The sequence below is a fragment of the Anarrhichthys ocellatus genome, unplaced genomic scaffold, assembly GCF_004355925.1.
Source record: "Anarrhichthys ocellatus isolate YVR2014 unplaced genomic scaffold, GSC_Weel_1.0 scaffold26, whole genome shotgun sequence".
NCBI lineage: Eukaryota > Metazoa > Chordata > Actinopteri > Perciformes > Anarhichadidae > Anarrhichthys > Anarrhichthys ocellatus.
This window is the reverse complement of record NW_022280056.1, coordinates 1389925-1402799: the sequence shown is the minus strand read 5'-3', so window position 1 is coordinate 1402799 and position 12875 is coordinate 1389925. Positions and strand designations below refer to the sequence as shown.

The 12875-nt window shown below is 44.3% G+C and overlaps 1 protein-coding gene across 3 annotated transcripts in view; it reads right to left on the bottom strand.

Moving 5' to 3' along the window:
• Nucleotides 1-3146: 3146 nt before the first annotated feature.
• pde4a (phosphodiesterase 4A, cAMP-specific) overlaps nucleotides 3147-12875 on the bottom strand; it is a 38944-nt gene continuing 29215 nt past the window's right edge. For all 3 annotated transcript variants that reach the window (XM_031862280.1, XM_031862277.1, XM_031862278.1), the window contains exons 7-15: nucleotides 8892-8985; nucleotides 8628-8791; nucleotides 7750-7848; nucleotides 7504-7668; nucleotides 7262-7361; nucleotides 6022-6176; nucleotides 5813-5935; nucleotides 4319-4501; nucleotides 3147-4184 (exon numbers count right to left, since the gene is read on the bottom strand). In XM_031862280.1, the coding sequence (XP_031718140.1) occupies nucleotides 3672-4184; nucleotides 4319-4501; nucleotides 5813-5935; nucleotides 6022-6176; nucleotides 7262-7361; nucleotides 7504-7668; nucleotides 7750-7848; nucleotides 8628-8791; nucleotides 8892-8985 (1596 nt within the window). In that variant the 3' untranslated portion in view covers nucleotides 3147-3671. The remainder of the gene's footprint in view (nucleotides 4185-4318; nucleotides 4502-5812; nucleotides 5936-6021; nucleotides 6177-7261; nucleotides 7362-7503; nucleotides 7669-7749; nucleotides 7849-8627; nucleotides 8792-8891; nucleotides 8986-12875) is intronic.

Below are 12875 nucleotides of genomic sequence, written 5' to 3'. Positions count from 1 at the left end.
ATCATTTAAATGTATTACCAACCAAGGGACGTTGCAGCACCAGCCCCAGGATTAATAACAATACAATACAAATAAGTAAAGTGCTGACACTTAATAAACCAGTAAAGAGTGGATTAGCATACAAGGACAATGTAATTAACAGCAAACACGACAATGGTATTGCATTTAATATAAAAATCTTACTTTATTTGTATTTTTAACACACTTTACAGTACCGAACAGTGAAATAAAAGAAAAATATACTGATATACTATAGTATTGTTTTATATATAGATGTTTGCTTATTAAATGCATTTATTCACAAAATGACACCTCAGCTCTGTTGAGAGGAAAAACTTTCATAAAAATAATATAATAAAAAATAACTTGGACACATTTTACACATTACAGCAAGATCATTTACAAATATTACAATCATTTCATGTTGTTTTTTCCCCTTGAATAATCTTTCTTACTTGTGAACAAACGCATGAATTAAAGCCCAGAGAATTATTCACAGAGGGAGTCAGTCTGCGAGAAAGTGACCCGACAGCAACCCAAATGGGAACCAGCTCGTTAGGCCACCACTGGACGGACATGTAGGTTATCAGGCTAATGATTAAAGTTACTAATAAATAGATGTGTTGATAGTACTAGAAATGGCCAAGTTAGATAAGGACACATTTATTTCCTTTGAACATGTCACATCCCATGTGACTACATCAGCTTATGTTTGACTTTATTAGTCAAATGAGTTCAATCTCACGTGGACCTTTAATAGAGAATGACTAGTTTGTTTGATTATGTCTCTAGAAAAGGGGTTAACATTGACTACTGCACAATGACGGTTTGTGATTTGGCCCAATGGGATATAATCAACAGGTGACTGCCAATGACCAAACCACCAGCACAGACTGTACACTACCTGAACACTGTCTGCCTCAAAACCTGACGAAATAAAGTGCTGGTACAAATATATTTGATTTTAACAATAAATGTGGACGATTAAAAAATGTTAGCACAAGTGAGCGAGAACATAACCAGAGAATGAAAAGGTGAGGATGTGGCCTGCAGTGTTTTAGTGATTCACTTAACAACCTTAACTGGTTGTTTGTCAATCATCATGACTTGGATAAATTTATCATTTACAATCCAATATTACATTATGTACAAGAGTGGTAATGCTTATAGCTATATATCATCAACACGTGATTCATTTTCCAGACCATCCACCAGAATGATATAAAAATAAACTGTACACAAACTGTTCAAAGAAAACACTTCCCATGGTTTTCTTTTCATCATTTAAAAAGAATGGCAGCAATCAATCAATTGAATAATTGTTTTAATAAGAAACAATTGCTACAGTATCGTGTTTGTATGGCAAGTAAATATTAATGTTTTTATAGCTTATGACATAGCAAGAAGCCACAAAAACAAAGCAACATCTTGAAAGTAAAAGGCCGATGCATATGGGAATCTTGTATTTAAGTAACTGCAATAGTAATCCTGGATTCCCATTCCACAAGATGAAAGCCTGTGTGGTGGCCCGGCAGCTCTGCTCCATCCTGTGACGGAGCAGATCAAACACACAGGCTTCTGTTGCACCGAGCTGTGGTCATTTCAGATAAGCTCAGTTACTGACCTGCAGAAACTAACCCTCCAAAAGAACCACATTCATGTTCTTTTGTTTACCCTGTGAAAAACAAACACCGAAAACAAACTGTGACCTATTTAAGCTGTGCTGATCGAATCCTGAACACCATTCAACAACAACGTGGTGATGCCAGTGAGGGACCAATGACACACATGACAACATCTTTAGCATCCTGCCCTCTCCTTCTGTTACTCACTCGCTTACTCATGACCACTTAGTAAGTCACGCAAACAGACACACGCACACGCATCAACTCCATCATGTCAACCAATCAATATCTGGTCAGATTCAAACATCCTTATTCATTCTCACCGCCTCTCATTTCTTATTTCCTCTGCATGCCTCCACGTTGCTAAATATTTTGACCATCCTGATTAAAAAACAACACATTCTTTACGTTGGTCCGAGCACAGCAACAACACGACAACTAACTGGCAGCAATGTTCCCCTTTCCCCTCCAAATGCAATGCTGGATACATTGTAGACACACTGATACTCACAGAAATAAGCATACAGACGTGATATAAATATACTAGGATATCTATTATATATCTTATAAATCTACATACTTGCAGGTATGTATCCTGCATCTGACATTAAGGCAAAAAAGCATCAAACATGACGAGGATGATTAGGGACGACCGGACCACTGCTTTCTTTCTCCAAACATTCTGCCTCCCTGATTTTCCTGTTCGTCACCCACTGAAGTTTCTCATCCTTTACTTTGGTGAGAATCATTGTGTATGAGGAGACATAACCACGCAAGTGCATGTGGGTATGAGATGGCAAGTGGAAATTTGTTCTGCTGATGAAGTAATTTTGTATCCCTTTAACATATTTAGCAACCGTTAAATAGAAAATAGGCAAAACTTATGCTTCAAAGCATCACATGGCTTATTCTCAGAAAGTAAAAAAAGTATTCTAATAGATAGAAAATGAAAACATAAGCTGGAAAGAGTCCACTTGTGGTTTGTGGTGGTGGTAGTGATTGCTCTGCATCTAGAGTTCTGAGTTATTATATTACCAGAAGAGCAACAAAGGAAGACTTTTAGCTTAAAACATATGACCACAGAAACTGGACATGTGAGATACACACCACAACACCATGAACAGTAAAGAGATCTTTAACAAGAGACAAACAAAAAATATTATAACAAAATCACACACTCCTGTCCCACAATGCATTGCTTCACGACAGCTCCGTTCAGGAAGCTGGTGTTTCAGAAAGGCACAGAGCCATCTTGCACCAGTAGCACTCTCCTCGTAAAGGGAAAAGGGATACGGGACCTGGCGGCCCCCCCTCGTCACAGCATCTTCTTTTCCTTCCGTATCTTCTTTTCCTTCCGTATCTTCTTCTCTCCTCCTCCAACTCTGTGGATTTTTTTTATTTTTCTTTCCGACAGAAATGGAAAAAAAAAAAGTCAGTGTAGCTTTTCTGAGGAGAACAGTTTCTGTTCTAACGAACATGAATTACTAATACTGACTGAACACTACTTAATACTCCATTAAGAGATGGCTTTTTCCAAAGAGATTCATTACTGATCAATGTCCCTCATGTAAATGCACACATGCAAACATACAGTCGAGTGTGTGTGTGTGTGTGCGTGAGTGTGTTTGCAAGAAAGGAGGAGGTACATTTGCACTCCAATTGTACTGCATGACATACGCACGTTGAATTGATGTATTCATGACTTGCTCCTACGACGTGTTCGAGTTTGTTAGTCTGTGTGTTTGTGTGTGTGCATTCCAGTCCCAGAGTGCTACGCTGTCTTCAGTTGCCCGTCGCTAATGCTCTCTCCTAAATTCCTCTTTGTCTAAAGTTTGTTGTGAAGTCAGTCGGAGGACTTGTCACCACTACAAATCTACAGTTGCTGTGTAATCACCTTCTCTTTAAGCGATTTTAATTGATTCCCTTTTTGAAAAATATATTTAAAGGTCTGTATTGTCATTGCAGTCTTATTTGTTCTTGGTTTGGCCATTGAAAGGATGAACAAGATCATGTGTGCAAGTGAGGAGGGAGACACAGGAGCAGAACTCATGTATCTTCAGCTTGTGAAGAAGAATCTTCCTCTTCCTCTAAAGGACTTGTGTCAGAAAGTCTCTCCTTTTCAGATCTCACCTCCAACTGAGCTTTCAGTTCCTCCTCCACCTCCTCTTCCTCCATAGCAACCTCATCTTCCTCTTCTATTAAGTCCTCATTTTCCTCCTCTGCCATTATGTCTTCTTCTTTTTTACCCTCCTCCTCCTCATCCTCCTCCTCCCCCTGACTGCAGTCCTGTGCCACGTGGTTTGGCGTAGACTTGTCCCCCTCGTCTTCCTCTTCTCGCTGAGAGCTGTCTTCGAGGGTGAGCTCAAACTGAAACTTGTCAATGCAGGCGTTTAGATCCTTATCCTGGCACACGGGAGGAGGCGAAGGGCTTTGTGGTATAGTGCTCTGGTACCAGTCCCTGTTGTCCTCCAGAGTGTCCAAGATGTCCTGGGCATCAGGGTGCACGAGGTCCCCCCATGTCTCCCACAGCGGGTGGACAATGTAGTCAATAAAGCCCACCTGCATCCAGAAGAAAAAGAGTGTGAGGGTTATCATATAAATCTCAGTGGTGTCATTTCACTCCCTACAAATCAGCATTAAAGATGACGACAGATCATCCCACTTCATCCAGTTGTGCACAGGATTTCTTTTACCTGGCTCTTTTCCACAGACGCGGTGTGTTTGTCGCACATGGGACTGATCTCCATCCCTCGCTCTCTCTCCTTATCCCCCTGCCTGAAGAACTCCTCCATGATTCTCTCCGTCCATTGTCGATACACAGCCAGGGGTTTCGTAGGATTGCTCAGGTCAGCGCAGTGCACCATGTTCCTCAACACCTGCACAAACAGGCACAGGTTTCTATATCATGTACATGCATCGTTATAAGCACTGGATTCAGATATGCATAATGATCGTCTGACAACAAATCAGCTGAGAGGAGGTGGTGCACTACCAGCTTTGTGATTTTTACTTTCCTCTCTCTTCTTTTCTCTTCTATTAACTGTGAGTGATACACATTATGTCATACACATAGACATTTCCACCCTTGCATGCCCTTTTCCTTTTCTGCTGATGCTTTGGCTTGACGTTTATCATATTCAAAAAGCTCCTCCACCACTCATTGCTGTATTGAGTCTGGCTTCTTTCGTTCTTTCCTCTCATTACCAGAAGGTGCAGAAGCCTTTGTGTTTTAGCACAGCAACCACCTGCACCGTTAACCCCGTCCCCTTCACTCCCTTAAATGTCGATCATCAATAATTTTGTGACATTTGACTTCAAGTCACCTAGTTTCTCCAATGCTCATGAACCCTTCAGCCATCTAATATCAACAACTGGAGAATAGTGTCGTTGTAGAAGATACTTCTTTATCGCCACAGACATACACGACATCTGAGCCCTGCGTTTGACCCATCCTCAGCATTTTAGGAGCAGTGAGCTGCTGTGAAGCGCCTGGGGAGCAACTTGGGGTTCAGATTCTATCTCAAAGACACTTCGACATGCGGACTGGAGGAGTCGCGGATCAAACCATCAGCATTGGTGAGCCGGAGCCTCTGCTTTCCTTAATCCTCTTCCAAAACTATTGAATCAAAGCATTCCCATAGAAACACTTGTTGGACCTCAACTAGTCAGGATTCAAACTGACACACTGAACCAACACTCCTCCCTATTTCTGGGTCTCCTGACTTCAGTTTAGACAACAACAACAACAACAACCTCTTCCTCCCCACTCTTACAGACTCTGTGCATGTTTCTCTTCTCTCCTTTCCCGTGGTCCTCTTAAAGAAAGCTCACATTCACATTTTGACACAATTAAGGTGAAATCAGGTCAAATATTTCTGCATGCCTGGCTGACGTCAAACTCAATTTAGATAACATCGAACAGCTCTGTACTCTCTGCCCCACACAAGATCTTTCTGTCTCCTAAAGTAACTCCGACGTCTTCCATCAAATACTTAAACATAATCCTTCATAACCAGATCCTACAGATGTTAAATCTTGTGGTTCTACCTCTTATAACCCCCCCTTAGGAAGAAGAGACTACTTAACCTTTCATCAGCCCGCTCCATCTCGTCTTAACTACCAACAAAACTTACCAGCATTTGAACCTTACCAGCATCTGTTAAAGGAAACCAGAGGTAGCGTCTCACCTGTATCCGATCATTGTAATGGTCAAGCAGCAGTACTCCAGAACTTGTCACTTTCTTGGTTTCCACCATAGTCTTGAGGTCTGCCAGCAAACTCATGTGTTTAGACATATCTGTTGCCAAAACCTGGAAAGAAAAAATGATACATTAGAGAGAGGAAAATAGAGAGATGGAGAGGTGGTAGCATGGTGCAGTGGGCTGACGACACTCACCATATCAATAACAAGTTTCCTCAGGCTCTGCCTCTGCCTCTTGCTCAGGTTCTGGAAGATGTCACAGTTGTCCTCGTGGAGCAGCTTGAAGCCCACAGCGAGGTGATGGTTCTCCAACACGGACTCGTCGTTGTACATCAGGGCCAGCTCTGAGTCTGAGGGAAGCCCCATACAACACCCACCATCAGTGTGAGAACCCATTTCAAAATGTAGAAAACTACTTCGTCAATTTAAAGAAGTAGCACAGTGCAAATAAAACTTTAGTGACAAATATCCCCATTTACAACAACCGAAAGCACACAATTTACAGACTAAATGTACTAAAAACATACAATAACAAGCTAAAGGGGTATCAGACAGAGGATGACTGTGGTACCAAAGGCAAAAATATAGGATCATTTCAACTAAAGTGAGTGCATCATACACATTAGCTCTAAAGAAAAATAATTATACTTCAAATAACCACATCGACCAAATTCAGTGTCCGTAATTGTCAATACTTCAAATTCTTTCTCTTCAAATATACAAATCACAACACTTATCTCACGTCCTGAAATGTAGTGTCCAGTGCTTTGTAGTGTAATGATTAGTTATAATTTAGTTCATTTAGAGGAACAATACATTTTATCATGTGACAACGAAAACATTAAACTGTCAAAATGTGCATAAAACTTACATGATAGATATTTAAAATAAGGGTTTAAAAACAATTAGTCAACCATTAGTTCTGTTGTTGTGGGTTTTTGTTTTACTTTTATTAGTATTTAGAATTTCTTTTTACAATATTTTGTTGTAATTATTATATTATTTATGTATTCTTTATTATAACTCCTATTGCATATTCTGAATCTCAATAGAACAACATTTAAGACAAACCTTTCCTGCGTAGAAAGAACTAAAATGCCAGGTATAATCAGACTAGCTGACCTAGAAAAGTGATCTTCGCTTCATGTTCTTTCTAAAATCAGTGAATTTCACAGAGTTGGCAGAAGTCGAGACCGGTCTTTGTTACACTGGTTCTTTTATAGCTTTCCAGCCTCTGTTGAGACTTCCTAGTCCTGGTCCCATACAACACAAATCAGTTGTATTCATTCCTGAACCATTGGGATTTATCCCTGAAAGCAGGTTTTAGTTTCTCCTGGCCATCGAGATGTCCTTTGTTTTTCCTATGCACTTCTTCTTCTTTTTTTTTATTCACATGTCTCTTTCATGTCGTCTCTTTAATCTGATTTCGACTCACTTGTGTTTATGAGGAATTGGTTGGACACCCCTGGATGGTCCACATCGTGGATGGCAGCGGCAAATAACGCAGCTAGTATCTCTAGATCAGTGAACACAGCCTGTCAGAGAGAAAAGTAATCCGTTAAACTGCCGTTTACAATTTACTTTTGACTACTGTACTATTTGTAGAGGGCCTGGTATGTATGAAAGCCTGAGCATGTGAAGTTCGATGTGTATTGGCTGAGCAGTAGAGGTATTTACATCTAGCGCCGGAGTGGATAGCAGTACGTGAGTAGACTGAGTGACATCTGCAGCGTGGAGGCTGTTGTGGTAGGCCACATTGGCATGGTAGTGGTCCTCCAGGGTCATCACATAGGTGACAAACGTATCCACGGGGATCATAAAGGTCTTCAGTAGATCTCTCTCCTGCAGCCACAGGGGTAATGGTCACAGTGAAGTCGTGCTACATGACATAGTGAATAGTCCATTGTTCGTTAAAGCTCTCACCTGGAAGATGGCATACATTGTGCAGCTAAGGGGACGGTTGTTAGAGTACTCTGCCACACGAAAGATATTAAGGCCCCACATGTTCAAGTCATTCAGCTCCTGAAGGCACAACAGACAAGATTAACACACATCAGCACTAAATGTAAATCCACTCTTAAAGGTGCATGATACTGCAGCTGTGTGTTCTTTGCATTAGACTACAATACGTTTTCATGAAGCTCGAACACTTGTGTTGTTTTGTGGTTTTTGGAGTTGGAAAAATTGGTTTCCTCGAATACAAAACTTTTTTTTTCCACACTGAGAAATAAGAAAGCTCTTGCTCTAACTCTGATGGACCAATGCCAAATAGAGGTTGACAGGTGAAGTTTTAAAGTCGTGGAAACGCTTTCTGCTTTTAAACTCACATGACTCGCATGTGATATCACAACAGTAGCTGCGTTTCAAATCGCAATTTCTTTTTACTTTTAGTACACTGCAGCTGCCCTTACAAAGTGCGTAATGTTGCATGCAGTATGTATTCATTTGGGACTACTTCCTCATAACATAGCACCTTGAACTTTGACCCTCCCGCTCATGTATCTGCTGCGCAAAGGATTGTGGGTCAGAATCACCAGAAAAGCATGCTGGCTTGTATGCTGCAAAATGCAACCGGATTTAGTAGAGCATCCTGGTATTTTTGGCATACTGCGTTTGAATTATTATGTATTGGGACATTATAAATCTTTTTTCTGGCATAATAAATGGTATGGTAGTATGGGTATTAAAACGTCTTTTGGTGCCTTTCAGTTCAGTTCAGATCTTTATTGTCCCACAAGAGGATTTTCTGTTGCATCAAGGCAGCATAAAAACACAAGTCATGAACACAGTAAGATATTTACCCTGGCTAACACTTCCTCATGTTCAGTCTTCACACCGAATCGAGGCGTGGTGGAGTTTGAAAGGCTGGAACTGTGCGTGAGCTTCTTCACACCGCTGATTTGACACATGGGCTTCTCCCTCTCCCTCAAAGTCGGGGACGGGATCTCCACTTCGTTCTGCTTATCTGGGGGGGGGGGGGGAGTCAGAGGTGAGCCAGGATGGAGACTTGACCTGGGATCAGCGCGAGAAGGGACACGCTATAGAGGTTGACAGGTGTGTTTTACCTAGAAAGGTAGTGGAGATGTATTCTGACACCTGGTTCCCTGAGCGACTCATCTCTGACAAATGGGACAGCTCCCTGTTCAACATCCTCTTGAACTGAGGGAAGCAGAGACAGACACAGGAAGTGAGTGACTTGACTTACAAAGTAGCAGACATATCCAACATTGTAGAGACGTGCAGATGGGTAAACCCTCAGAGTTATTAACATTGTACTTGTTCTGAAACAACAAAACATTCCTATGAGTCAAACATGAGAAAAGAAATGATCGCCCTTATTCTGGCTTCATTCACTAAAGGGTGAGAAAAACCAATGATGAATCATGCCTCCTCTTTTTGAGAACATACTGTTCAGCACCCCCAATTCAGTGTGCTTGTATTTTGATTGCCATGTATTTGTATTGTGCGGTAATGTGGCATGTTTATTCTTCTCCCAACATCGACAGTGGCAATCATGAACGACTAGTCTGCAGGTCTGTGCAGTGCGGGCTGTGATTACGTGAATACATTATCCCTGCAGACATTAAACACCGAATGTTCTCTCATTATTTTATCTATTTTTATTTGGAGGCTCGATAGTCACCTGTTGCACAAGTCATGTCAAGGCACAATAGGGTTCGGACATAACCCCTTCGGTCTGTGTCCCGCCGACTGATCTTTCACACATAACAATCTCCATGGCAACCAGAGCGGTTGCCGTGGCAACTGCCTCCTTCACAGTCAGTCCTTCAGCTGGATGTGAGAGCGGTGGCTGCTTGGGTGACGATCTGAGGGAGTAGGCAGGTGTCTCTGACCTTTACCAAGGTCAACCCTCCCCTCCACCGCTCCACTGCTGCTGCCCCCCCCCCCCTCCCTCCCTCCCTCCCTCTCGAGGTAAACAACAGTCTCCTCTGTCACAGGCTCCACTCTGGCTTCCTATGCCATTTCACACACTCCATGCATTCCATCCATCTTTCACTCTTTTCCTCCCAGTTCTCTCTCTTTTTCCACCCATCCCATCCGGCCCGCCGCTCGTCACATGATACGCCGAGCAGATAGATACTCTGACAGCAAATCGTAGAAGCAGTCAGGCAGAATCAGTCACCAGGAGCCAGGAAAGCAAGTCAAGCCCCGTGGCACACTTAGGCAGCAGGCGCAGCCCAAACCTCCTCCTCCTCTCTCTCGCTCTCGTTCTTTCCTTCCCTAATGCTGTAACGCTGAGTCATAGCTGACAACCAACACTTCCACGGTGCCAGTCCGAGTGCCAGGACAAACAACACTCTTCCTCATGACACTGACTAATGGAGCAAACATGCGGACGCTGCACAGACATGACCACAAACACACACTCACACACACTCATACACCTGCATATGTGAGGGACCCAGGGGGGCTTTTTATTTTTCTAACTGCCTATGAGCTTGAATAACTGTAACCGAATAACACACATGCTAAACATGACCCTCCTCTGAACTACAACCTGTACGACTGATTAAACATATCAGCAGAGAGCAAACTCATTCATCCTAATGTGCCCAATGTCATTCAGGAAAACAGGAAAGACAAAAGCCAGAGTTTGTTTTGGTAACACGGTGCCAAGATATCGCATCGAATGCAAAACTGACATGTCAAAGAAAACTGACACAACGTCTGACTTCATACATTGTTATGGATGTAACATGTCGGTACACCTGAGGACAAAAGAAACTCAGTCCTGAGACAATAGGCATTGTCCTTCACTGACAATCCGCTTGGCTTCCTTCAGTCTGTATTAGCCTCAGGCTAGCAGGAGAGAGACACAGAGGGATGTGGGACGCAGGTGTGGAGGATGGAAATGGACATTATGTGACACTGCAATGTACCTGCAGGAAAGACGGCTGGACTACTTATCATAAAGTCCAAAAGCTATTTCCTAGATTTTAAGCAGCTAGGTGTATTCTCAAAGGACAGAAATGTAGACCAGATATAGAAAGATGAAGAATAAGAGTGATATTGTCTTTTTGTTTACATTGCTGCTGCAAGGTGGTGATACTGAACAGAGTTAATAAACTCTGTGCTCCTCTCCCTGTTCCCCTTCAGTGGATTTGTGTATAAATTATGTACATGAACACACTGCCTTACAGCTCCTCGCAAAGCCACCGTCAGACCCACAAAACCTTCCTCCACCACATCAATTCAGAATATAATCAACACGTCAATCCTGCCTTATAAGCACATACATTTCCCAAACTGACACCATTATTGCTGGATTTAAATAAAGACGCATAAGAAGATGGAGTAAACAAACAGCTGAGTGTTAATGCATGCTTAGATGTAACACTTGAAGAATCCACATCCAAGATGGCCACTGACAGGCCTTGTTTGCCCTCTGCAAGCTCTCCGAGCCCTACCTGGTCCCACCAGCCGATGAGCCAGGGCCTGGAGCAGGTCTCACAGAACAGGTCGACTAAGGGTGTCCTGCGCTCCGCCGCTGTCCCGCTTCCCTCCAGAACCCCTCCAGCAGCCGCACCGAGGTCCAGCTCTGCCCCTGCCCTCCCCTGCAGGGGGCTGTAGCTGGAGGAGCGGGGCAGCCTGTAGCCCCCTGGTACAGGCGAGGGGCAGGAGGATGGTGCTGGGTCAATGGCCTCCACCACACCCATGTTGAGGGTGACGGGGGGTTTGGGCCGGTGGCACAGGCAGGAGGTGCGGTAGTGGAGCGGAGTGGGGGCGCTGCGGGTGCCCCAGTGGCATGAGGGCGTCGTCAGGTTGTGTGAGGAGAGGCCACAGCCAGTCAAGCCGGGACACTCCAGAGTGACGGCTGCCCCGAGAGGGGGTGAAGGAACAGGGGAAAGGGGGTGAAGGTGGGGGCTGCTGGTGCAGACTGTCCTCGCCTACATGCAGCACCCCAAAGCAGGCCACCCAGTCAGTCTCCAGAGTCAGGCTCCAGCCTTAGTGTGGTCCGAAGATGAGGGTCCCCCTGATGGGCAGACCAGGAGCCCCCTGGATCTGGCTGCTGTGGAGACTACATCTCATCCCATTTGCTGAGCAGACTGACCCAAATCTACAGTCACTGCAGGGTAGAGGTGGATGGGAGCCGAAAGAGGGAAGATGGAGGGAAAAGGAAAAGGAGAGGGTAGCAGGGGACCGTCTGAAGGGCACAGAAAGGAGCCAATGGAGGAGATGAGTGGGAATGTGGGAGAGATGTGAACGAAAAAATGATGTTGCAAGAGTTGAGCTGCTTGGCAAACAGTACTAAAATTTTTAGATGATGGAGGTTAGAGGGATGGAGTGATGGTGACGCCAGGACAGAAAGATGACCATAGTTTCGAGTGATGGATGTAGAGGGAGCTTGGATGACAGCGGGAACATCGGAGGAGGAAGGAGCAGATGATAATAGCAAGAGAAAAACAAGGATGGGGAGGATGAGAGAGGGAGAGAGAGAAAGAGACAGAGAGGGATGCAGGCAGGCCTGTGGCAGACGGTCAGGCTGAAGAATCACACCAGAGCTCTGGTCTGGAAAAACAGGCTCCCTCTCCCTGCGTCGGCTGCCCCTCCCCCACGGTACGGATCCAGAGGCCCGGCCCAGTCCTACCGGTGCATCAGCCGTCTCACACCGATCCCAGCAACACACAGTCAGTCCACAGTCAGTCAGGCTGCCTCCTGATCGCTCCGTAGCCCAGTCCCCTGCTCCGAGTCAATCCATGCCTCAGCTGGCCAGAATGCCAGAGGTCTAATCCTGCCGCTTTAGGCTGCCGTTCCTCCTCCAATGCTCTGCCTCTTGCGCCATTTCCCTGGATGCTGTAGACAGCTCTCGCAAGCTAATCAGGCAGTGTGGCTGCAGGCGCATGCATGTGTGTGTGCGTGTCTGCGCTTGCTTCTGCTCTCAGCCTCAGAGTGCGCATGTGCGATAAGACAGCATGTACGTCTGTCGAAAATATGTGTGTGTGCAAGGGTGTGAGCAAGAGTGAGAGACTGAGTGGGAATATTCATGTGTACCTCCATGTTGGCACAGTGCAGAGGATTTATGTAGC